Source organism: Ochotona curzoniae, unplaced genomic scaffold (genome assembly GCF_017591425.1).
Source record: "Ochotona curzoniae isolate NIBS_2020 unplaced genomic scaffold, NIBS_Ocur_1.0 scaffold_1852, whole genome shotgun sequence".
Lineage (NCBI taxonomy): Eukaryota > Metazoa > Chordata > Mammalia > Lagomorpha > Ochotonidae > Ochotona > Ochotona curzoniae.
This window is the reverse complement of record NW_024467087.1, coordinates 30,826,969-30,854,338: the sequence shown is the minus strand read 5'-3', so window position 1 is coordinate 30,854,338 and position 27,370 is coordinate 30,826,969. Positions and strand designations below refer to the sequence as shown.

At 41.6% G+C, this 27,370-nt stretch overlaps 1 protein-coding gene across 1 annotated transcript; it reads right to left on the bottom strand.

Moving 5' to 3' along the window:
• Positions 1-22,923: 22,923 nt before the first annotated feature.
• Positions 22,924-26,768, bottom strand: IRS4 (insulin receptor substrate 4). The gene is given in 2 exon segments (XM_041000081.1): positions 22,924-24,077; positions 24,080-26,768. Coding segments are annotated over 2 exon segments (3,843 nt in total).
• Between the last annotated feature and the right edge of the window lie 602 nt (positions 26,769-27,370).

The window sequence follows — 27,370 nt, the reverse complement described above, 5'->3', positions numbered from 1 at the left end:
TTTTTCACAGGCTTTTTGAAGTACCCTCATATGTTCCATGTATGTTGTAACTGTATATCTCCCAATCTGGGCAGGAATTGAGTCAAACAGTTAAAATGTTTGTGTCCTGGGACCAGTACCATGGTATAACAGGTTGGACATCTGCCTGTGGCACTGGCATCCCATATGGATACCAGTTTGTCTTAGGTGCTCCGCTTTTAATCTAGCTCCCTGCTTGTAACCTAAGAAAACAGTGGAGGATAGACTGCGATTTTGGGTCCCTACACCAATGTTTGAGGCAAAGAGGAGGCTCCCGGTTTCTGGATGTGCAAAGGCTCTGCTCCAGCTCTTGTGGCCATTTGGGGAGTAAAGCAGAGGATTTAACAAGTAGTCTCTCTCTCTCTCTCTCTCTCTCTCTCTCTCTCTCTTTCTCTCTCTCTCTCTGTCATTCTGCCTTTCAAAGACAGATGATAGATAGATAGATAGATAGATAGATAGATAGATAGATAGGGATGAAATGTTTGTATCCCATATTGGAACAGCTGTGTATGATATCCAGTTCTGGCTCTTGATTCCAGCTTTCTGCTAATGCAGACCCAGGTTGATAGTGGTGATGGCCCAGGCAATCGGCTTCGTGCCACATGTATTGGAGACCTGGATTGGGTTCCTGAGTTCCATCTTTGGTCCCAGTCCAATCCAATCTCTGTCATCACTGGCATTTGAGGAATAAACTGGAAGATTAAAAACTCTGATGTGTGTTTGTGTGGTCTGTGTATATGTCTGCCTCTCAAATAATATATATATATTCGGCCTTCTTTACCATTGTATTATTATTTTCCCAGACTGTATTTGTAATATGTTAAAACCCATACTAATGTACCCTCTTGGGCCCAGTACAATGGCTCAGTGGCTAAATCCTTGCCTTGCACGCACCAGGACTGCTCCACTTCCCATCCAGCTTCCTGTTTGTGGCCTGGGGAAGCAGTGAAGGACAGCCCAAAGCCTTGGGACCCTGCACCTGCGTGGGAGACCCAGAAAAAGTTCCTGGTTTCTGACTTCAGATCAGCTCAGCTGTGGTCATTGTGGCCACTTAGGGAGTAAACCATCAGATGGAAGATGTTCCTCTGTGTCTCTCCTCTGTGTAAATCTACCTTTGCAATAAAAATAAATAAATCTTAAAAAATACCTTTTCTAAAGGGCACAATAGAATAGTTTCTACTATATTCATGGAATTGTTGAACCATCATCACTCTCCAGGACATTTTTATCATTCAAAATTAAACCCATACCCATTGTTTTTACAGCACTCCCTGTTTTCTTTATCCCTTCCTCCCTCTTGCACTGGACAAGCACCGATGAACTTGCTGGTTCTGCAGATTACTTGTTCTGAATACTTAACATAAACAAGATTATATAATATTGTGCTTTTTGTACATTGCTTCTTTTTACATTTTTTGTTCAAGGCTCATCCATGCTCTCACATCTGTCAGTACTTAGTTCTTTTATTTTCATGTTTTTAAAGATGTGTTTATTTACCTAAATGGCAGAGAGTTATAGCTCTTCCGTCCACTGATTGACTCCCCAAATGATGGCAACAGCAGGGCTTGTGGCCAGGCTGAAGCCAAAAGCCTAGAACTCCACGCCAGGCTCCCAAGTGAGTGGCAAAAGTACAAGTACTTGGAGCATCTTCTCCTATTTTCCCCAGTGCATTAGCAGCAAGTTTGATGTAATGTGGACCCTTTTATTTAAAAAAAAATGAGGTTAAATTCAACATTCTAAATTGAACATGTTAAGTAGCATTTAGTAATTCGCAATAGTATACCACTTTTTTCTCTTTAAAATGATTTTACCCAGTGGGTGTATAGTTCTATTGCATTGTGATTTTGATTTGTATTTGCAAAATAGCTGGTGATGTTATTTATCATTTGTGTATATTCTTTAGAGAAATGCCTATTGAGATTCTTTGCCCATTGTTAATCAGGTTACTTATCTATTTTTTATTTGTATTTAATACAGATTTATTAATCTGTATTTAATCAGTGTTTAATTTATTTAATCTGTATTTGATACAGATATCATTACCTTGTAAGGTTGTGTTTTCTCTCATTCACAGGGTTACCTTTCTGCTTTGTTGATAGTGTACTTGAAAGCACAGTAGCTTTTAATTAGGGTGAAATTCTACTTGCCTGTTTGGTTTTTTTTCCTTTGTTGCTTCTATTATTGGTGTTATATTTAACAAGCCACCACCTAAATTCAAAGGTGAAAATATTTAGCCCTATGTTTTCTTGCAAGAATTGTGTAAGTTTAGGTTTTAGATTTAAGCCATTGATTTTATTTTGAGCCAATTTTGTTCGTAAAGTGAGGTAAGGGTCCAAATTTATTCTTTTAGCTAGTTGTCCAAACATTACTTGTTGAAAATGCTGTTCTGGGGCCTAGCACAATGGCGTAGTGGTTAAGGTCCTCGCCTAGCATGCGCTGGGATCCCATATGGGCACCGGTTTCTAATCCTGGTTGCCCTGCTTCCCATCCAGCTCTCTGCTTGTGGCCTGAAAAAGCAGTTGAGGACGGCCCAAAGCCTGGGAACCCTGTACCCGCGTGGGAGTCCCGGAAGAGCTCCTGGCTCCTGGAATCATATTGGCTCAGCTCCAGCTGTTGTGGTCACTTGGGGAGTGAATCACTGGACAGAAGATCTTCCTCTCTGTTTCTCCTCCTCCTCCATGTATATCTATCTGCCTTTCCAATAAAAATAAATAAATCTTTAAAAAAAAGAAAAAAAGAAAGAAGATGCTGTTCTTTTCTTCACTCTATACTCTCGGTACCCTTTGTTATACACAAATTGGCCACAGATGTATGGGTTTATTTTTCAATTCTCAGTTCTGTTGCCTTAATCTTTGTCTTTTTGTCTCCCAAACTGTATTGGTAACCACAAGTTTATAGCAAGTTCCTAAGTAGTCAAGTATAAGTCTTCCAACTTTGTACTTTTTCAATATTGTTTTGGCTATTAAAGCTCCCTTGAAATTCCAAATTAGTTTTAGGACAAACTTGTTAATTACTGCAACAAAGAGAAAGAGAGAGAGAGAGAGAGAGAGAAACTACTTGATACTTTGTCAAATTACCTTGAAACTGCATGTCACTTTGGAGAGTATTTTTAAAATATTTAAACATTTAATTCATGAAAATGATGTTTTTCTATTTATATAATCCTTCTTCATTTCTTTCAATGATATTTGTAGCTCTTCGCAAATGTTTGACATTTCTTTGTTTGGCTTCATACTATTTTTTTTTTAATTTTTGCTATTATGATAAATGGAATTGCTGTCCTAAATACCATTTCAGATTGTTCATTGCTAGTGTATAGAGTTGTTTAATTTTTGTATTTTTGGTATATTTGTTTATATCCTACAATATTTTCAAATGTGTTTGCAAATTGCGATAGTTTTCTAGTGCATTTCTTTAGATTTTTTAAACATATAAGATCATGTTTTTGTACATAGAGATAATTTTATGTGTTTCTTTCCCATTCCTTATATTGTAATTAGTTAGGTTAGAACTTCAAATATAATATGAAATAGAAGCCATGAGAACGAACATTTTTTTCTTCATCAAGGAAAGTTTGCCTTTCTTTATGAACTATGATGTTACCTGTGGATTTTTCCTATTTTTAATTATTAATATTACTATGATTTTCCATGGTACAATTTTGTATGTCTGGGGAATCCCCTTCTCCCTCCCTTTCTTCCATTCCCTATTCCACCACCACCACTTTTTCCCCTTGTAATTATAGTAGTATAGTCCTTTAGCAACAGTCACAAGTACAACATTCTGTGATTTAAGTAGGTATAGACAATGGTACAAAATCTAGTATCCTATTGTCAGGATATATTTAGCAGTTCTGTTGGGAGACCTCTTTTTATCTGGGAGTAGAGATGCATACTGCAATGTATCTCCTTTGGCCAGTTTTATCTTTATGTTGTATTATCCTCAGGACTGTAGATCAACTTTGCTGGTCCTCTTCAGTGTCCGGTTCTCCATTTGTGATACTTGTACCACTCCCTCTAGTCTCAGGCTCCTGTACTGGTGCTCTGTCCCTGCTATGGCCTCTACAGCCACTGCCACCCAGGGTTCCTCTCTTTACCTGCTGTGACCCTGTGTCATGACCGTACCATGCTCTGCTCAGCCTTTCCCCTACTCACAGTCCGGTAGCATCCAGGATTAGAGAGACAGCAGCTATGTCTTTAAAGAGCTGACAATGATGTTGGCACTCTGGACTCACGTAATATGCAACATGAATTTTTCGATTTGTTTTGTTTTTAAAGTTTTATATATTTTTATTGGAAAGACAGATTTTTTTTAAAGATTTATTTTTTTGTAAAGATTTATTTTTATTATGTTTTATTGGAAAGGTGGATATACAGAGAGGAGAGACAGAGAGGAAGATTTTCCGTCCCATGTTTCACTCCCCAAGTGAGCGCAATGGCCGATACTATACCGATCCGAAGCCAGGAGCCTCTTCTGGGTCTCCCACACGGGTGCAGGCTCCCAAAGCTTTGGGCCGTCCTCGACTGCTTTCCCGGGCCACAGGCAGGGAGCTGGAAGGGAAGCGGGGCTGCCGGGATTAGAACTGGTGCCCATATGGGATCCCGGGCGTGCTAGGCGAGGACCTTAACCACTTGCGCCACCGCGCCGGGCCCAGTTTAAATTGTTTTTTAAAAATATGCATCTATTTTTTCACTCATGTATTCATTAAAATGAGGAGGAGATAGAGAAAGAGTTCCCATCCTCTTGTTCATTCCCTAAATGCACTACATAGCATATATTTTGCCAAGCTATGGCTAAATATAATGACCTCGATGCCATTGGCCTAGGTAGGTGTCAGGGACTCATCATCATTGCTTCTCAGAATCTGTGTTAGCAGGGACCTGGAATAAAGATCAGCTCAAATTCTCTGATACTGGTATCTTAACTACTGATACTCATAAACTCAAATACTGATCAACTCACATTCTCTGATACCAGTGTCTTAACTACTAGGCCAAACTCATGCTTCAGTGAAATATATTTGCATTGACAGAGTGAATTTTTCTTTAGTAACTATGATTAACTATATGTAATATAATTTATTGAATAAAATATAATGGCCACTTTCTCATGATGTATAGCTTTCTTAATATGATGGTTACTAATGTTTTGTTAATAAATTTTGCATCTTCATTCAAAAGAGATAGGGTTCTGTGATTTGCTTTTTAGTGTTCGTACATGGCTTCTCTATCAGCATATTGCTGGCTCATAGAGCTAGTTGAGAACTATGTCATCATTTTGGGGAGTCTTTGAGGGTGATTGATATTAATACATTTTTCTATAATTCATTTATTTGGAAAGTCAGTCAGACAGACAGACAGACAGACACACACACACACACACACACACACACACACACACACTTTCCATCTGCTGGTTTACTTCCCAGATGGCTACAAGTCAGTGCTTAACCAGGCTGAAGCCCAGAGCCAGAAGTCTCCCATGTGAGTGGAAGGGGCTCAAGTACATGAAACATCTTCTACTGCTTTTCCCTAGCCACCAGCAGAGAGTTGGAATGGAAATGAGGCAGCCAGGACATCAACTAGTGCCCATATGGGATGCCAGTATCACAGGTGGCAACGCTGGTCTCCAGTATTAATTGTTTGATGGAATACACAAGTGACACTCTCTGAGCATGGAGTTTTTGTATCTTAATTAAGTGAATTTTCTAATATTTTCAATTAAAGATTTCATGTTTTTAACAATAAGGGATATTGGGCCTGTGTTTCTTTTGTTATGTTTTGTTTGGTTTTAGTATCAAAATTTTAGTATTTATGACGATTTGGCCTCAGAATAAATGGAATATTTTACCTTCTTTTTTCCATTTTGGGGGAAAAGTTTTGTGAATAATTTATATAAATTATTTTCTAAATATTTTGTGGAATTTACTGGTAAAATTTATGTGTCCTTAAATTTTATTTGTGAAAAACATTTTAACTAATTCAGCCTTTGCACTTTATACCTACACAGTATTTCCCTTTTTTCCTGACAGATTTTTTTTCTCCAGGTCCCTTTCAAAACTTAACATTCCATCTAGTGCTTCTAATTCATTTTCACATAATCTTCCCTATTATTCTCTTAATTTACTTGAAAAGAGATTATACAGAGAGGAAGAGACAAAGAAAGATTTTCCATCTGATGGTTTACTCTCCAAATGTTCACAACAGTTAGGTATAGCTTGGGATATAGCTGACACTTCACCTGGGTCTCCCAAGTGGATGGCAAGGACCATCTTCTGCTGCTGTCAAGGTGCATTGTCAGGAGCTGGATTGGAAGTAGAGCAGCTGGAACTTGAACCGGGTCTCACATGACATAACCCACAGCCTACTACTCTTTTAGAGACATTTTATTTCTCAGTAATGTCCCTCCTTCCATTCGTTACTTTCATAATTTAAATGTTTTGTCTTAGTCTGCGTAGCTGACAGTTTTTCTAATTTGTTAACTTTGTTTTCAAGGAATGAGTCAATGATTTTTGTATTATTCTCTTTCTTTTCTACTCTCCATTTCATAGACTCCATTCTAGTACTTTGTTTGCTTTGGTTTAATGTCCATCTTTTTTTTTTTTTTTTTTTTTTTAGTTTCTTGAGGTGGAAGTTTAAGTTATGACTCAAGGTCATACTTTTTTAATATGGATATTTTGCACTTAGATGTACATATGTTATGATTATTACACAATCTTTGTTATTCAATCCTTTTATTCTTATAAAATGTCCTTTTTAAAAAAGATGATTCAATCCCCAAGTGGCTACAATGGCCGGAGCTGAGCCGATCCGAAGCCAGAAGCCAGGAACTTCCTCCGGATCTCCCATGTGGGTGCAGGATCCCAAGGCTTTGAGCCATCCTCCACTGCTTTCTCAGGCCACAGATAGGGAGCTGGATGGGAAGTGGGGCCACCAGCATTAGAACTGGCACCCATCTGGGATCCCAGTATGTTCACGGTGAGAACTTTAGCTACTAGGCCACCGCATTGGACCGCAAAATTTCCTTTTTTTTTTAATCACTAATAGCAGCTTTAGTTCTAAAATCCTTTTCCTATTAATGTGCACCGTTACAGTTTATGCTACATTTTTTCTCATCTCTCTATCTTAAACCCATGTATGCTTTTAAAAAAAATTATTTATTTACAAAACAGAGCAACAAAGAGAGGGAGAGACAAAGACCTTCCTTCCACCCACTGGGCAACTCGACAAATGATCACAGTAACTGTGGCTAGTTCAGGATGAGGCTGGGATCCAGGAACTCCATCCTCATAAATGGGTATGGGGCCATAGCACTTTAGTCATCTTCCACTACTTTCCAAAGTGCCTTAGCAGTGATTGCTTATTTGGTAACATGTTAATTTCTCCTCTACCTTTAAATACTTCTGCTAGACTAACACATTTGGTTGAGAGCACTTTGACCTTCATAGTCCCTATCACAAACGTGTTGATAATATTATGAAGCCAACATTGTACATGATGGGTTACTTCCAGCTTCCTGTTGTCAAGATTCTTTGCCATTAGACTTTGGCAGCTGAATTATCATGTGTCCTGGCAAAATTACCTTTGAGTTATTCCTGGGTACAGCTAATTGAGGCTTTGTTGGTATACAGATTAAAGCATTCATCAAATATGGGTAGGTTTTTTTCTATTGTTAAAAATTCTTTATTCATCTTTTTTTTTTCTGCTGATACTCCCTTTAGATGAACGTTGGTATGCTCAATGGGGCCCACAAGTTCTCTCACACTATATTTATTTTTTCCCAGTCTATAATTTTTCCATTCCTCAGACTATATAATCTCATTTGATCTATATGCACATTTGCTGATTCGTTTTTTCCAGTTGAAATCTAAACCTGAGCCTTACTAGCAAATTTCATTTCAGTATTTTTAAATCCATATTTATACTTTTATGCCTCCGTATTTGTGATATTCCGTTTGATGAAGAATCTTTCTCATGATGTCTTTAATTCTTTAATTCTTTTAATAGGGCTTCCTTTTGTACCTTAATCATATTTTCTTTCAGTTAATTTAAACTCTGTCTAGTCATTCTAAGTTCCAGGCTTCCTTAGAGATTGTCTATTGATTATTTCTCTTCCTCCTAGTATATCAAGTATATACTTTCTTGCTTTTTTTCCTAACCCAAAATGATTTCATTAAAAGCTATGCATTTAAAATATTATAGTATGCCCACCTTGTAAATCACACTTTTATCTTCAACTACCAAGATTTGCCACTGTTTCCATTTATTAATTCTTGTTACATTCTTTAATGATGCTTTTGTGCTAATTTTGTAACGTCTATGTTTTATTTGCCTAATGTGACTACAAAAATTGAGGATCTCTATCTTATATGGCTTAAATGTGTTGTAATATATTTAGCTTTGATTCTAGGTACTAAACATGAACAACAATACCTCTTATTTTCCTGGAGTAAACATAATCTTCCTATCAAAAGCAAAAAATTGAAAAGTAAGATCAGACAGATGGTTTCTAGGATACTTCTGAGAAGTTAAGACAATAATAAATTCTGAACTGGATTATGTTTTGACTAGACTACGTATGTTTGATCCCCCCAAAATGATGTCAAAAACGTAAATGTTGAAAACCTTGTTGTGGGCTACAAATGTGAGAAGACAGAATGAATAGTAAGCTTCACATTGTTTCATAGACATGTAAGAACCTGCTTTCCATTTTTATATTTCTTTGCTCAGTTTGTTGTTGAAACAGTAAATCAGATTTCTGCTAGTGAAATACAAAATCCTATAATGGCTATTCTGAGACTGAAAAGTCCAAGATGGACTTGTTTCTAGTCAATTCTAATTCCAGATATTTGATATCAAGTAAAAATCAATGGTTTCCTGCTCAATTCTCAGGACTTCACTCTAAAGAAGTTTCTTCCGTTTACAGAGCACACACTGACACTACTGACAAATTTCAGTGTAGCATGCAACAGTGGTTCCTAATTGCTGTAGCATTTATCATGCACAAGAGACAGGAGGGAAGTGGTCTCATTTTGTACGGCTCAGTTGCATTTCTTATCTCTGAAGTACACTTAAGCAGCAAACTGGGACTTAAGGTAGCTTCCTGAAAAAGCAGTGTCCATTAACATTCATATCTTAGAGGGAAAATGGATTGGCTTTTCTAAAACAGAATACAGTTCAACTTCATTCTGTGCATTAATTTCGCAGAATTTCTCTTTTGCACATTTTATAAATTAGAGGCCACAAACATTGTCACGTTCACATTTCCTAAATTGTGCCATTTGTTGACCTTGTTTTCGACATCATTTCTTAAAACATCTTGATGCATTTCTAAAATGCCTTTTGGGATCAATTTACATGCAGTAATTTTCCTACAGGTGCTTAACAAGTGTGTACTTAAACATCTTCTACCTGACAAGTCTTCAGAGCAGGATTTAAGGAACTAGTACCCCTATAGGTTCAACAGAGAACATGGAATTACTATGTGTTACGCGACGAGAGTGGGAAAGCCGAAGTCGTGTTTATACGCTCTTGAATACAGATCCTGTTGGTGAGTTCTGCTGATTGATGAAGCAACCACAGACTATGCCTAACTGTCCCAAGAATTCAAGTCCCATTAAGATGTGAACCGAAACAAATATACAAAAGTCACGTGAACTGGCAAGCACATATGTGCGTTTTTGTCTTTGAGCAGTTGTTAGGGATGAATAAAGCACACTTGGGTTATGCTCTGGCAAATACAGATTGTTGTCTAAAAAGGAGATCTAGAGTTCACACATATATGTAAATATATACACATGAGTGTGTGCATGTGTGTGTGAGAAGGACCTTCAAACAGTTCTTGGGAAAATATTTATGATAAATAAATCTTTGCATGGGTTTCCAAAATTTTGCCAACATAAACTCTTTTAATTTCATCTGCCACAAACTTTTGAGAGACCTGAGAACTCTCTGTCGATAGTGCTTTGAAAGTTTATTTTCAGGCCCAGCACAATGGCTCAATCGGCTAATCCTCCCCATTCAAGAGTCGGGATCTTACATGGGCACCAATTTGTGTCCTTGCTGCTCCACCTCTTGTCTATATCCCTGCTTGTGACTTGGGAAAGCAGTAGAGAATGCCCAAAGCCTGGCTTCTGAGCAGCTCAGCTGTGGCCATTGTGGCCAATAGGGAACGGAACCAGTGGATGGAAGATCTTTCTCTGTCTTTCCTTCTCTCTCTGAATCTACCTTTTTGGTAAAAATAAATCTTTAAAAACAGTTTTCATCTAATTCAAATGCAGAGAAAGATAAAGAGACAGAGAGAGGATTTCTGTATACTGCTCCCAAATAACTGTAACAGCCAAACCTTGGCTAGGCTGAAGCCAAGAGTCTGGAATTGTATCGGTGTCTCTCACATGTATAGCAAGGGCCCAAGATCTTGAACTGTGATCTTTTGCCTCCCAGAATTAATTAGCAGGAAATTGGATGCGACACAGAGAAGCTGGGTATTAAACCAACATTCCAATGTGAGATGCACTGATCCGAAGCAGTGGTTCAACCCACTGTGTCACAATACCTGTCCCTGTGTGAATAGTTTTTAAAGATAGCCTGATTATACCTCCTTACTGTGACGCAGTTTTACTTTGCAACTTTTCATGTACATAAGGAAGATCAAACTGTACAACCAGCCAAGTTTTCTTCATTTGGACAACTTGTGTGATTTGGGCATTTCATTCCCAATGTAGGACCACCATTGAAGTCTCTGACTCATCTGTGCCCACAGATGCCTTCCTTTCCTACCACTGATCGTTGGCTAGACACTGGCCCAATTTATGTTCATTGTCCTCCCATGAGGTAAGGATAATTATATAAGAAAAAGAATATATAGATCAGTGTAGGAGGTATCATTATTTGTCTAATGTTTCTTTGTACCTTCGGTTTCTGATATAGCTGATGCATGATTTGCAAAGAAGTTCTTGATTCAGTCTACCTATCCTTCAATATTCCATCAATGCAAGAGTGAGGTTTATTCATCGGAATATTTTCCATGTGCTCACATTTACTTTCTTAGTGGTTACAAACAAGCACATGAAAATGGAGTGTTTAAAGGACAAAAGGGTAAGCAGTATAACAAGGGGACAGAAAAAACTGTGAAGTGTCACCTCAATTTTCTTGATCAACTGTTGCAACAAAAGCATTTACACATTGTGTTTCACAGGAAAGCTCAGGTAAGCCATTTTATAAATCACCATCAGCACCATATTTGAAGAATAACAAGTTGATTCTACTCACTCTACTGAAAACCAAGTATCAAGACCCAGTAACTTTAACTCAAACCCTAAACTATAATCATTGCTTCATTCTGAAACAATAATTTTTCTCAAGACAAGAAAGTATATGAAAGGAGAGTCAATAGGGTCAAGGAAAAAGCAATCTCCACACAATGAATTTACATGAACACATTTATTGCGAGTAGCTCTATGGGAACGCAGGTCAGAGATATATATAGACATATGTATATATAAACACTATACAGAGTTGCAAGGTTGTCTCCCAAGACTGCAAACATGGTGTTTACAAAGAAAAGAAGATCTATGAGTATTTACAAAAGGAAGACAAAACCAGAGCAACTCAAAGCAGATCTGTGAAGCAGAAATAGCAAATGTAAAGACTGTTGAAACTGTGATGTTTTAGCTTTTGCTGACCAAGTGACTACGTCTGATATCAAATTAAAGGTAGGGGTTACAAAAAAATCATTCCATCACTTTTTTTTTCATAACAGCAGCATAAACGTGTAGCTGGAAGTGAAACGTTGGTACACATGTTCTATCAAGATTCATCCAGCACAATACTGAATAAATGGTGTCTGTAAACTAATAAGTAGTGTCAAAAAGACTGCATATGTTATGCTGAACTGTGACTATTTGTACCTGCTACTATGCATATGTACCGTTGTGTGTGAGATTTCCCATTCGTTTATTCAGCGATATTACACCTGTGCTGTAGTATCCTCTGCATCCTGTCTGATGCCAACCCTGAACCTATGATGCAAATAAAGTGTCATTCCATTTTCCCTCAAATCACTTTTCCTTCCCACAATTCTGAATGATTATGACTTATCTTACTTAAATATAAGATGGTGGCAGAAGGCTTGAATAAACGATGCCTAAAGAGCACACTGTTATCACAATGAATAAAAGCCACACTGCAATATTTCATTAAGTTAGGAAAGAGAGGACCTGAAGGAACTGACAAGTTGATGCCCTAAGAGTGGCCAGTAAATGAAGTAACAACTGGTACGTTAGCCACATACTCTCCTTAATACCACTCACAAGGGGAAAAATAAACCCCCCACCCCAATCCCTTTGGTTGGTAGGCAAGGAAAACAATAGGAAACAACTCGGTTCTTCACAAAGATTAGTTTAACCACATGTACTATTAGCCTGCCCAAAGATACAAGTACACTTTCAAAGACATTAAAACCGAGTGGCAATAAACTTCAGATAACTATTACACTACTTCAAAGTTGTACATTAACTGCAAAGCAATTTTTTAAGAGTTACACACAACAGGTACATCAACAATCACATGTTCACAGGTACACGAAGGTGTGCATACACTCAAATATGTGCACACGCAATAGCACTCACACACTTACACTCACTGACACAGTCATACCCATCTAGGAGATGATGAGGTTTGCCAGTGATGGTACAACAAGCCAAGCTGTGTGTACCACCATGTAGCAAATCTCTAAGCAAGCTTCAAGACCTTTGTATCTAGCCTCAGTGGTCTCCACCCGTTGTTGTCATATTCTCAAAGGTCCAGGTTCCTAAAATCGTAATTCAGTTTCCATCAGAGGCAAGCAAAATGGGAGGGGGGAGCTTGCTCTGATTTTTTTTTTTTAAATCGATACATCTTATATCAGCTCATTGTTCAGAAGGAAACAAGGCCTTATAAGAGGTTCCTTTTGGCTTACATTTTAGCCTGAATGTTTATAAATAATTGCACACTGATTTCCTGAATGTAGGAAACTGATCTATTTATAGGAGTCCTGGGCACAGGAGGGAGAGGGTGTGTGAGGGAGAGGGCCTGAGAGAGGGGAGGAATGGAGGGTGAAGGGCAGGAAGCCCAGAGAAGTGGAGAGGAGCTAAGAGGAGAGTTTCGAAAAAGCTTGCTTCTCTCATGAAGAAAATGTTGGTTGTGAAATAAAGTTAAAATACTAGGTTTGGAAATGTTCAATTGAGTTACATGCAGAACATCACAGGACCATAAATGAACAAATAGATAATCTGTCCCTTAGTTCTGCTATGAAACTTTGGAAATGCCCAATCAAGATACTGTTTTAATTAACATTTCATATGGACAGAACGTTGCAGTTCTGTTAATGAGCCAAAACTGAGATATTCTGTCCTTTAGTTCTGTCTTAAAATACTGAAAATGTCCCATTCATGGTATCAGTTCAATTGACACTGAATTCTTTGATCAAGAAATGTTTTGTATATGTACTGCTCAGACAAAAGGATTCTAGATCATACCTACCTTCTGATTAATACACCATTGTCTTTATCTGCTGCTATTTAAAGATGTTGCAAATCCAAGATTAAATTGAAATATTATAATACATCATCGAAACTGGCCACCTTTATATATATTGTAAACGACCTTTTTAAAGAAAGAGTGAACAGATGCTCACTTATACAGAAATTGTTTCCTTTCAGAGAGTCAACTTGGGGAGGAACAATAGCAAACAAAACCAAAGCACAGTGTGAGTATTCTCAAGTCCAAATCACTGGAACCACAAGGCAACAGGACGAGTTATCCGCATGCAAGGATTATTCGCCTGGCCCAGTCCACGTGTTGGCTTGCAAAAAGTTAGGTTGCCTTCTGTTCAGAAGCCTTTGCATTTGCTTTCTTTCAGGTAGATCTAGAGTAGACGAAGATGTAACTCAGTAACATCATTTTTCTTCTAGAACGTGTTTTTGTCGCAAAGTAATCAATCTACAAAAAATAAAAATAAAAAATATGATAAAACAGAAGTTACTTTTAGAATAGATCTGAGGTACTTTCATCCCCTGCTTTTTCTAAAACCAAATCTACACTTTTCTCTTTTTTTGAGAGACTGTGAAGATTGTTTTGCCCTGTGTGCACTTCATCAACTCTGCAAGTTGCCTGTGAGGAATACCAGTGTAAGCCAGTGAAGACACAAGCTAAGCCCCCATCTTGCTTTGTTAGCATTTCTAGTGGCTATTGGCTTTGCCTTTATGTGCACTGCTCCATTTTATGTGAGCCACACGTTGAGATGACCCTTTTTTCCTTTTTTTGCATTTCCAACCATGCTTGATGATGCTCTTCACCTGATTACGTGGCACATATTGGCCAATTTAAATATGGCATTGATTTTAGTTTCTAAACTTCATCACTAAATGTCTTCTAAAAGAACAGTCACACCTTCAAAGGAAATTTGATTGAACTTCCCATCTGTCTAATCAAAGTGAGTTCCAGTATTACTCTATTTACTTTCTGCTTATTGAGATGGTGCATAACATGGTGGTGGGTATGTGTGTGTGTCGGGGGTGGGGAGATCAGGATCAGGTACAGTAGAAGATGGTGCTGGACTGGAGAAGGGTTGGGAATGAACAGTAAACTGTGTATGGGACATCAATACTACTATAAGATCAGGTCCCATTAGTACACCAAGAATTGCATTTCATTTGAGACAACCTAACCAAATCCATGGAAGGTACCCTCCAAAGCTGCCTTCAAGCAGAAGATGATGTGTTAAACCACAAAATATAAATTTTTATTATTCATTGTTTCATCAGAGGTTTTCAAAATGTAATCAACTTGCAGCTGGATGATGCATCTAAGATCTCCATTCTTCTGTCATCTTCCTGAAGAAAAGTGCCTGGGATAACTAGATTAACTGTGAAAGTCTGTATTAGTGGTCTGATTTTAACGTATTATTCCTATTCAATAGTGACACATAGTAGGTAATTACCTTAGTGTGATGCCTAATTTCCAATTACCCAAAGATCTTGTCAATGATGAGCTAATTTCACCCCTTTTAATGCATGGTATATACAACCTTCAAACAATTATTCTCTGGAAGAGAGAAAACTTCAATGGACACTGATGAGCCAAAACATTTCTCTTCTCCTTTCTCCAAAATTTTACAAGTATTATTTTCTTCTCAAAAACACATGAAGTGAGCTTTCCGTGTTTCAATGTACATATTGTAGAAACCTGATTATCAATTTCTAGTATAGTAATAAAGCACATATGACTTCAATATCCGGGTAAATTTGTAGTGTAAGCCAAGCAGGCAGTTCCTCACGGGCATCCCAGACCTCTATATGAATCATAAGCATGTCTCTATTACAGTTCGCCATCCTAAGCATCAATGATTCCCCTACCCGGGGCAAGGAGCAACTGTAAGTGTAATATACACACATATATGTATATACACATATAATAGTTATTCTCACATTCTCTCTACAGTCTCATTGGTTTTCCTGATAATATTTTCAATTCCAATTATTGTAAAACTCAAAAGTGTCTTTCAGGGTCTTTTGAAAATCATCCCTCTATTTATTAGTTGATATGCTGTCGCAGCAATCAACTGTGTATTGCATAAATAGTAGAACCCATGTAAAGAGGTGAAGACAAATAAACAAAAGGAAACACGGAGAAATGAAAGACAACACTTCAGAGTTGGGTGTATAATAATGTAGTTACATTATTTCCCATAGTCTCTGGAGTGCATGGAGAGCTTCCAAAATATCATGCAAAATGTAATTAAAATGTCTACTTTTGTGCAAAACAATTTTGTATACCATGCATGGTTTCTTTCATAATATGCATTTTCATGCACTTTTTGAAACCCCTTTATATGTAGGGTTTGTTTGTTTGTTTTTTCAATTAAGAACAGATCACATCTTCCCGTGCACTCTGAATGTATAGGAGGATGCTTTTCTAGGATTTGATAAAGTACCATTTTTCACAGGCGAAAATCAGCAATAATTGCAGACAGTCTTTACAATACTTAGCATACTAGATTATTGTCCCCTTCACAGATCAGATGATAAAACGTGCTTCCCATGGGGGCAACAGTTTGGTGACAGAACAGTCAAAAGAATTGTAAAGGAAATGGGTGACACTCAATAAACCTCCTCTCTTTCTTGTTCACTAGCAGGTCCTGAACTAGTTAGGCATGTCTGTCCCAGTCCTGATTATCTATACACAAACTGCAAATCAGGTCCAGGATTTTCTTCCCAGGTCAGCTTCTCCACCACCTCCCAACATGTACTTGGGCCTCTTCAGTGTGCTGCCTGTTTACTGCCAACTCAGAGAAGGCAAGTTAGTACAACTCTAATAAAGGCAGTCTCCAATTTACAAGAGGCATAGTCTCATGTTCATTGTTTGAAACTCAGAATAAATCATCTTATTGAAATCATGTTAAATAAATGGTGGACAGGTTCATAGTTTCAACTGCATATGCTATATTTAACCTATGCAGTTCCTAAATTAACAAAGAAACTATTTTGGGTACACCGACCATCATTTCTGTGGGAAGATGTATTTGAACGTTCCATCTGTGACTACAGAAAAACATGTCTTCCATCCATGGCCATAGGGAGAGTATTCTCTAATTTTAAGTGATTGGGGGCACTGTGGCCATGGAGAGCAAACTATGGGAAGAACTTGCACCACACTAAAGAAACAGTGAAGACATGGCTGGTATCCTCTCAAGGCTGCAGGTACAACTTACTAAAAAGCAGGAATTAGGTGCTTGCTCTTTGGCATAGTAAGCTAAGTCTCCACCTGCAGCCCAGGACTCCCATATGGGCTGGTGTCTTTGCTTCTGATCCATGCTTATGGTTTGGGAAAGGAGTAGAGGATGGCTCAAGTCATTGGGACCCTACACCCCAGTGGAAGACCTAGAAGGAGTGCCAGCCATTGTGTCAACTTTGGGGACTGAATTGGCATATGGAAGCTCTCTCTGCCTTTCTTTCATATAGATAGATAAAGAGAGAGAAAGAATGTTCCATTTGCAGGTTAACTCCTCAAACGGGCTGGGCCAGAGGGAACCAAAAGCCCAGAAACCTCTTCTGGGTTACTCCATGGGCGCAGGAGCCTCAGCAGGTGGGTCATCTTCTGCTGCTTTCCTAGACCATTAGCAAGGAGCAAGATCAGAAGCAGAACAATCAGAATTCAGATCAGGGGATGTGGCCTCACTCACACCAACACAGTGATCCCAGTTGCTCAAATGTTTTTGGTTTCAGTTGCTCAAAGTTTCAAGGGCACCATGAGTGCACATATGTGTATTTTTCCAAATGAATTTAGACATAGTGACTTCATTGATATTTTGAGATTGAAATCTAAAAGTCAAAACTCAGTCATTTATGGGGAATTGAATATTCAAGAAATCCAGAAGCAAACATACTGTGGTCAATGCAGTCATGAGAATAGCATCAGAAACCAGCACAGCTGCCTCTGTACCAACAAGTGAGAGTTCAGCAGACAGCATCACCTTGAATGTGCACATACAACTAGTTTCTCTATGAGGAAGTACCTTTATTCCTGTAGGCTAAGGGCACACGGGCTGTGAACTAACAGGGTGCAACAGCTGGGGAAATAAATCGTCTTGAATCCTGCGAGGTTCCTATAGTGAGTGGTCCTGGCCTTTTCAGCCAGAGACGCAGCAGCAAAGTGCACATAGGGGTACAATTCACAGAATGCACCCAATGTAAAACAGATGATAAGGAAGACATGTCAGGAAGCTAGGGGGGAAAGCGTAACAACTTTGTCACTTTGCTAGGTAAGTCTCTAAGTACACATCTGTTCTGAAATGAATGAGTTCCTCAAGGAGAAGGTGCTTTGAAAGAACATGTATATAGACAGATTGTTAGTTTAGGCTTGAATTCTATATAAATATATATTCTCTCTCTCTCTCTCTCTCTGTATATATATATATAACGAATCCTTAAGGACTCCCATTTCTCAAGTGTCCAGGCTACCTTTCACAAAAATAAAAAAAAAAAATTTAAGTTTTAAAAAAAGGAAAAATGTTAGGAATGTTAAGGTCTGTAACTGCATAACCAAAGCTCAGTGCAGGATGATCGGTCAGTGTATTTTAGGTTTAAATTGCAAATACATCACCATGGCAATTTTATCAATAGCTCTCAAATTGATGTGCTAAAGAGTGAATGCATTCTGTTCATTTCATTATTACAAAAAGTAGCTTTCAAAACCTCCCATTTCTCACTTGGGACCACATAATGTTTTCCAGTAAGTGATCCTCACCTCTAAGCCTGGCAACACCTCTTAGAAAAAACACACTGCAGTCTTAAAGTAAGCATTTTACAAAAGGTGTTTTCCAATACTGCCAATAAAATATTTGGGCTATTTTTACATTGTCTTAAAGCCTTAGAAAGGTGCAAAATAAAATGAATTTAATTTTAAACAAGGACTTATGGACCAAGGCTTTGAAAACAGACTTGCCTGACTGCCAAAAAGCAAGTTTGCTTTTAAAAACAAATGAAAGGCATCCATATCTGCAAGTGGTTTTTCACCTACTTGCTGTACTTCAAACTGTTCTGCGCGCTGTGATGGTTTACATTAGGATGTCATAACTTTGAACAAAAGGAAAAAAATAAATGAAGAGACTTTTTCTGTAACTGGCACTGGGGCACTGGGGTATTAAGAAAATTGAAGTAATCTAACTTCAGTTTAGGAAACGGTCATTAATGGAAGCATACTGTAAGTATCCTCAACTCTCTGGTTTTTTTTTTTGTTTATTTGTTTCTTATTTTTGTTTTTGTTTTTAGTGTTTCTGTGGGATTGAAGCAAATGAACAGACTATTTGCATTTGGGAAGTAAAGATGAAGCTAACTCCTCCTCAGACCAGATTGAAGAGCTTCAATTCCAGCACAAGCCAAAGTCTTTTTATTCTAAGAGCCAAGGTAAACAGTTCAATGTAATGAAAATTTTCCAAGCCCTAGCAGATGATCCACAGTTTGAACAATTTAAATGAGCCCCTTATAAAGAATTTGCCACCATCAAATCCAAACAAGCATGTAACTTTTTCCCAGTCCTGGACTATTTTATAATCTTTCCTTAGTAGGAAAATACATATTACATGCCTGATTATAGGGAAGTGTGATGTGCTTGGGTGGAGCAATGGACTTGAAATCAGATGTGTAGGATTAGATTTTCAGCTATGCCACTTACCTTTTGGACCACAGGAAAATTCTTAACACCGGCTTCATTTCCAGTACTTACCATCCATCAGTAAGGTTATACATGTGAATGTGCTTTGCACACTACAAGGCAATCTGCAACTGGAAAGCATTCCCTCAATCAACAAGTTAACAACTTCACAAGAGCGCCTTTTCAGTCATACACACAATTCCTTATTTCTGCCTGAACTGATCAGTTGTATCTGTTCCAACGTGAAATTTTTGAGGTCAATTTGAGGAGCCTGAGTTTGTTTCCAAATCAGTACCCTGCCAATCACTCGAAGTATTTTGGTTCATGTTTGGCGATTGAGAGGAAAAGCAAGCCAGAGCTCTTGCTTGGATTTTTATGAATGTGTGGTAATCTGGGGTGCTCTATTAATGTCTTGATACTTGCATAAAGTATGTTTTACTAGTGGCCAACGTTTTTACCCCAGAAGCATCACTCTTAATATAGAATGAATGCCTAGGAAGAATTGATTGCCAACAACTTTAGCTAACTTTAATTGAGTGAGGTCTCTCTTTAATTGCTTTAGGTCAAATATCTCATTATTCCAAACGACTGTCCAATTTGGGGTGGGTGGGGAGGTTAAATGCTGCCTAAAATAAGTGACCAAGCAATGGTAACTGCATAATTTTAGCTATATGAAGATCTTATTCTAGTACTTTATAAGAAATAAGTTCGATGTACCAAACACAATTTGCTCTTGGTACATATAATTGATGGCAGCAGCACACTCTAAGTCACACGCAGGTTAAGACTGCAATGAAACCACACGAAAAGCCACCTTCTCTTAAATGTTGGTGCTTACAATTTGCTTCAAATGGAGGCTCCTTTTCAATAATTGTTTAAAATTTGTTCATTTATAAAAATTACTTTAAAAATAGTCGCAATCAGGTTATATTTCCTGGTGTTTCTAATCAAGTTGAACAAATGTGTCTACATACTTACATGCAATGGTTACAGGTAATTGCGTTTCCATAGTAATTTGTGTTATACACACGCATACACACAAACCACACTGAAACAGTGATTTATAACCACACTTCATTAAGTATTAAATACATTTCAATGATAAAAATCTCAACCTTGAGCAACCATGTAAAGCACTTTAAATGAAAAGTAAAGATTTACTAAAAAGTGTGACTTGAGAGTCAAGAATTTAGTTTGGCTTTCTGTTTTAAATGTAATAGTGGCAGCAACAACAGCACTAATAACTGATAATAATTCATATCTAGCACTTGATGTATTCCAGGCACTATTTTCAATATGTTCCTTGAATTAAAATTACTTTAAGTGATAAATCCTTAAGGCTGTATCTTTTCTCCTCTGCTAAAATTTTTTTCTGTCCGATTTTTTGTTGTTGTTACATAGCAAAGAAAGTTGAAATGGGTAAGTCAATAGATTTATAGTAAACAAACACACACAAAAAACCCACCAGGCTCATACAGCCTGTTCATCACATTCCACAAGCAACATTCTATCATATCAATTTATTAGTATGCTAAGGAAAGCCATTTTCTGTAAAGATTTGTTTCTCCACGCCTTCCCCCCTAACACCCCCCCCCCAATCTTTCTCTGTTTCTCAGGAAAGTATGTGAAGGGATCACCAACAGGAACAATCATTTTGCAAGAAATGAACTAAATAAATTTATCTGTTGAAATTTCATTCCAGTATTTATGCAATGACACAATGAAAATAGCTCACATTTTAATGTTGTAAAGTGCTTCCAAGTTTATTCTCTTATTTCAACCATAGTTCCTGTCTCTTAGTGAAATAGTTCCTAAGCCAATAACAAATTTAGAGGAAGCTAAATCTGTAACATCACAAATCAGCAATTTAGGCAAAAATAATGACCAATGGCTCTAGATCATCCTTGAGAAGTGAGAGTTACTTTGAGCAACAATAGGATGTGCCATTTTAGTCTTTGCTTAAAGAAAAAAGTATTGAAGAGTATGAAAATGTAGTGTGCTGTAAGTACCACAGGGCCAAAGGTAGCTACTTCGATATATGTCACCCCACATCAAAATGAGAAATGATGTCTCCGATAATCAGGCTGAAGCAATAGCTTCTGACCCATTTTCAGGATTACTTTACAGAACAAATCTGTTCTTGAAAAGCTAAATTTGAATTAAATTCTTAGAAATGGATTTTTAAATTTTAAATGTATATTATGGTAGTAGCACTGTGTGTGTGTGTGTGTGTGTGTTGTACAAAGGGGATTCACAATTTAAAGGAGATCTGAACTGAATCTTTTGGCAAGCCAAAGCATCCTTTTGTGGTTTTAATGATCGCTCTTTAATGTTTCCAGACTGCGGATTTGAGTTTTTGTATGGCAAGTTTTCTACAGCAGGAGGAGAAAGGGGAAGGGAGGGGGTTACACCTGCACAAAATAGAGAGCTTGTTAGGTGACTGTTGTGATCAGCCCCCTACTTGTTCTGCCTGATCAAGCACAGTGGGCACAGATCCAATCACAAAAGCATTCCGCAGAACAAGCAAAGCAAAAACCTTCTCTAAACTGACTATTGCAATGAAAACTGCTGGGGTCCATCCCTTCACTTTACTGCGAAACCAACATATTCTGCTCAAGAGAAAAAGGCAGTTCTACGGAGACCTTATCTTCTGCAATGATTTCTGAGAATGATTCAAAGCACACTGATGACAACACTATAAAATGCAGATTTACTCTAAGCCTTGTTTCTGAGACCCATAGTTACTACTCTTCCCTGTGTTTTCCTTTGGAAGAATGGGTCCTTTAAAACCCTCCCACCGTTTCTGAGTAGGCTGCCCCTGGGGTCAGGTCTGCCTCCAGGTTACTTATTTTGCTTTCTACGATTTCCAAGAAGAAACATCCATTCAATGTTTTACATGGTTTTTTAAACCTTTGAAAAAAGATTTATATCCATTAGCAAGTTGTCATCACACACTCTTAAGGGGTGGGGAAAAGGAGGAACAGTAAAGGTGAGCTTCTGACCATTTTTAATAACAGAGCAGGAGAAGGCTCAAACTTTCTAGCAATGTACCGGGTGTGAGAACAGAAAATAATAATAACCAACAGAAAAACACACTCCAGAGCCAAATGCTGTCTTCTGTTAATCACCTGCCGTTTTGGATTGCCTATGTTTTGCTCCCCATAGACATTCACTCCAACAATTGAAATTTCATCTGCGTGGGGAGTCACAGCAAACTACCATAACAACACCTCCTTTTTAAACAGAGGCTTTCGAATGTCAGCCTCCCCAAATGCTAACAGTTTTCAGCGCCTAATATCCCATGTTGTTGTTGAATTCCTGCACTTATAAGTATGGGCCTTTGTAGAGAAACAGGTTGCTGTGACCGTTTTGCAAGTGAGTTGCTGGAACTCGGTTTACAAATCCCTCCTTTGCATTGTTAGTGATGGGGAAGGATGTATGAAAGCTTCCTCCTGACACTTGGCTTTGAGGTTTAGCCATTCCTGAAAAGTAGAACCGACGTTTCCACAGTAATTGGCTCTTTAGAGAAAACCTGAAGTTTATGCCAACATCAAAAGAGTATCGTGCGAGTAATTAAAACTGAATTCTACCCTTCATGTCAAATAGCACCAATTAATGAAATATTACCCCCACTGCTCCCTAACACTCTAGAAAGCATCACATCGACCCATTCATTAACTAATGACTATTCACTGAAGAGAAATTGATTGTAAAATTACAAACCTCTTTTGGTAGAGTCAAACTTCTTGTTGTCAAGTCTGGCAAAGTCCATTGTCACGTACGTGTCGTCGTCGTCGTCGTTGTCACCGTCGGAATCTTCTCTCTCTGGAGGTCTCGGCACCCGGGGACGGCGAGGCGGTGGTGTGGGGGCGGCAGCTGCAGCGGCAGCCTGGCCTGCCCGGTTGTCAGCTCCGGCAAGGTCTGCAAATGGGTTGGGGGCTCCAGGGTTCGAGCCACCGGCAAAGTTCTGGGCCCCCCTTAGAGCGTCGGCGTCAGCCGCGGCGGCGGCGGCGGCGGAGGCGGCAGCAACAGGTTGGAACCAGCGGGCGGAGTCAACCCCGGCTGCGGCCTCGAAGCCCGCGGCTGCTGAGCCGATACCCGGGACAGCGGCGAGCGCCGAGGCCGCAGCTAAAGCCCGGCCCACGGCTAAGGTTGGAGCTGCTGCTGAGGCTGAGGAGGCAGAAAGGTCTCTGTCGAGGCTGTCAGTTGGAAAAGCTGAGACCGCGGCTCTGGCGGCTGCAAATAAAGTTTCGGGACGGCTTGGCGGGTGTCTTCTTCCCTGCTCTTCCTCCTGCAGCAGCCTAGCTACAGGTGGGGGATCAGAGCACGGGCTAGGCGAGAGGGCAACGTCCATGCAGCACTCCGAAAATGGGTCGACCACATAGATTCGACCCGTTTCGGCATCATAGCGAATGGCACTGTCCGCAAAAGGCACGGCTGGTGTCATTGCTGGATTGAAAATCACTTCAATGTAGTCACCCTCTTCCTCATTAGCATTGCTACCTGTAGCCCAGGGAGGAAGAGGAGGAAGTGGCCACCTAGCACCAGCCAGAGACAGGGGGGTGGCACCTGGGATAGCTCCTAAAATATCTGAGAGGGCGTTCCCTGGATTTGGAAAAGACATTCCCAACTCCATATACAGTGCATTAGAAAGGGCTGAGGGTCTGGCATTAGCAAGTACACCCCACCAAGCCAGCACTGTTTGAGTGGAGGGTACAGGCGCATGGCTAGCTATCAGAGTGCAGTCAAGTCTGATGGAGTCTCTAGACCTGCTGCCAGAATTTCTGTTCACTTCTGGCCTTTTGTGGTTTGGGCTTAGTTTAGTCCCTTTTGTCATAAGAGAGACTACCTTTGGTCTCTTAGCCTTCCTTGGGGGGACCTATCATCTGAAGGCTTTGAGGGTGACTCCCCACCCCCAGGCTTTGGGAATGACCCCTCAGCTGGAGGTTTTGAAGTTGTATCTTTAGAGCCCCAGTTAGAGGATGCTTCTTTGTCCAGCCCCCTCCCCAGGAATTTCCCAGGTAACATAGGTACATACTCACTGTGGTCACTTTGGCCCAATGGTGAGTTCCGGAAAGGATTCGGCAGAGAGAAGTAGGAGTTCCAACTTCTGGAAGAAGCGCCACCCTGAGGATTTTGGGGGTTCTTGGGAACTGCCCCGGCCCCAGGAGCCATAAACATGTAGTCACTGTCGCTGTCATCTTTGGATTCATCATCTTTATTGAGATCGCCAGCTTTGGGAGGACTGGGAGCAGGTGGTGGGCTGGTTCTAGGAAACATCATCATATAGCCTCTGGAATCCTCAAAAGGTGACCGAGAGTGACGCTTCTGAGAAGCTGAGGCATTCTGAGGAGCCATGGGCATATAATCACTAGAGCTTGCCAGAGGGGCCGCCACTCCAGGTCTCATTGGCACATATGGGTCATCTTCATCTTCATCAAAAGCTCTGGCTCTGTAGGGAACCCGAGCAGCCCCTTCTGGGATCTCCCCGTCTTTCAGTTCTTTGGCTTCTTTACGTTCTTTTGTGGCTCCTCTGTCAGCACAAAAATAAAGTCTAAACCTTCCTCCAGTCTTCGCCTTTGCACTAATGGCTCCAGCCCCTGGGGGTGAAGGAGGCGGTGGTGGAGGTGGCAACAATGGCTTGCTTTGAGATAATTTGCCAAAGTAGGATCTTTTCTTCAGAGATTTTCCACGGTCACCATCCCCATTGGAACCCTTGCCACTTCCTGAGCCCTTACCCCGGCCAGAGTCCTTGCCACTGCCTGAGCCACGGCCATCTCCGGGTCCCTGACCACCACCTGAGCCGTGCCCACCTCCGGAACCCTGGCCGCCGCTGGCACCGCCGCCGCCAGCAGAGTGCCCACCTGCAGCACCTTGTCCATCTCTTGAGCACTGGTTTCCTCCTGCACCCTGACTGCCTGAACCCTGTCCACCTCCGGATCCCTGGTGGCCACTTGTGCCCTGGCCGCCTCCGGATCCCTGCCTCCCGCCAGAGCACTGGCCTGCCCCGGAGCTCTGACCACTGGGGCCTTGGCCACTTGAGCCATGACCACCTCCTGAATCTCGGCCATTTCCTGAGCCCCAACTATGCATGGGCATGTAGTCGTCTCCACTGTCTTTCTGACCCTCTTTGCTTGGAGAATTGTCTTCTTCTGCAGGGTTGCCAGCGCCAGAGCCGGATGCTTCAGCAGACAGGGAGGCTCTGTCGCTAGGGGCTTCTTCACGCTGCGGGGCACGTACCGGGCTGGATGGTAAGCGGCGGAATAAGCTGGCTGGCACTGAAAGCGCTCTCCTGGATCTGTGCGCTCTGGGAAGCTGTAGTCTTCCTCGCCGGCCGGCGGGAACGGGCTCGCTGGGTGTCACGTAGCGCCTGGTGACTAGCATCTCGTCTTCCCCGTCACCGAGGGCTCGGAGGTGGCAAAACTGGTCCAAGCGGGACCTTCGGAGCCAGCCGCCGGGCTCGAGCGGCAGCAAGCCCAGGTGCCTCCTAGTGGACAGCAAGGTTAACAGGTGGGCGCCGATGTTGACGCTGTAGCTGCGGCAGCGGGCTCTGTACTCATCCGCACACAGGGCTCTCATCTTCTCCAAAAACAACTCGTGCATGTGTTGGGCCACTACACAGTCATCTACCTGCATCCACAGCTCTCCTGGCCCGATGACCGTGGACCTGCCCACTTCCAAGAAGAAATACTGCTCCGAGTGCCCGCAGCGACGGATGCTCAAGAGCTGCACGACCACGCTAGCCACTTCGGTGTTGAGCCTCACGAACACCACCTCTTCGTCGGTCAGGCACAGCCGGAACACGCCGCTCAGCTCTTTTCGGTGCCCCAGCCCCCTGGGTTTGACTACTACCTGCCACACATCTTTGTAGAAGGGTGGCTCCACCGCCGCTGCCGCCGCCAGCGCAGCCGGCTCGCGGTCCGGCTGTGCGCTCAGCGTGCCGCAGCGGCGGCGTTTGCTCTCGAGGATGAGGCGGCTGAGCAGCAAGTACCAGCTTTCCTGTTCCGACTCGTTCTCGGCCACCATCGCGAAGTATTCGTCTTGGGTGAAAAGGGCAATGAGGTGTCGGTACTTTGCATCGGCTCGTTGGCTCACGGAGAAGCACTGGTATAGGGTGATCACGCGCCGCGGGGGGATGAGCGCCGGGACCGCGGCGCCGGAGGCGGCGGCAGCCGCAGCAGCCGCAGCGGCGCGGACACTGTGCCGGAACTTCCTGGCATTTTCATAATATTCCAGCCTAGCTGGGGCGTCGGCGGTCTCGAGTTTGAGCACGAAGTAGCGCTTGTGCCCATGCTTCTGCTTCCGCAGGTAGCCGTGTTTGCAGACTTCATCCCCGACGGGGAGGTCTTCCTCATCCGACTCGGAGTCGGATCGGGAGCCGGTGGCCGTGGAGTGCCACATGGCTCCCGGACAAGACGACCCGGTCCCAATGAGTGCGGTCGGTGTTCCCCAAGAAAGAAGCGGGGTGGTCGCCACCGCTGCTGGAGCTGCCGCTGCTGCCGCCGCTGCAGCTCTCAGTCTCCTTGTCGCTAGGTCGCGAGCGAAGGAGCTACTAGCCATGGTGATGCACGAGGGTTTTAAGGTGAGCGAGAGGGAGGGGGGCTAGGACGAGGGAGGGCTTGGGGGGGGGGGAAAGAGGCTGTCTATCCCCGGTCCGCCCGCCTCAGCCCCCTCCCGCCTCGGCTTGCGCCCCCGCCCACTCCACTCGGAGCGCACGGCAGCGGGCAAAACGACACGTGACCACTGCCTCACGCGGCGGTCGCTGCGGATCCTGCTACCAGCGCAGTGGAGGGAAGCTGGTAGCCGCCCGGAGAGGTGTGCAAGGGAGGGGGCAGCGGGTCTGGGAGGCGGGGCTAACTGCAGATCGGCCAAACCCTCTCGGTGAACCTCCAGGTCCGAGGGCCAGGACGCCAAAGATGGGAGGAAATACGGCTGTCTGGCTTCCCCGATTTTAGCGTGCAGTCCGGGGAGGCCAAAGGCAGTGGGAGCTGGCCGGGAGGGTCGGGGTTGGGCAGGGAATCCAGGATCAGTACTCTATGGACTGGACGGGGCGCGAAGTGACAGGAGAGGGACACGAGGTGGCGAGAGGGGGCGGAATGCTGTCGTTGCCAATGGCGCTAGGGAGCAGAGCTGGCACCGTCGCGGGACGGTTTGTTTGTTTA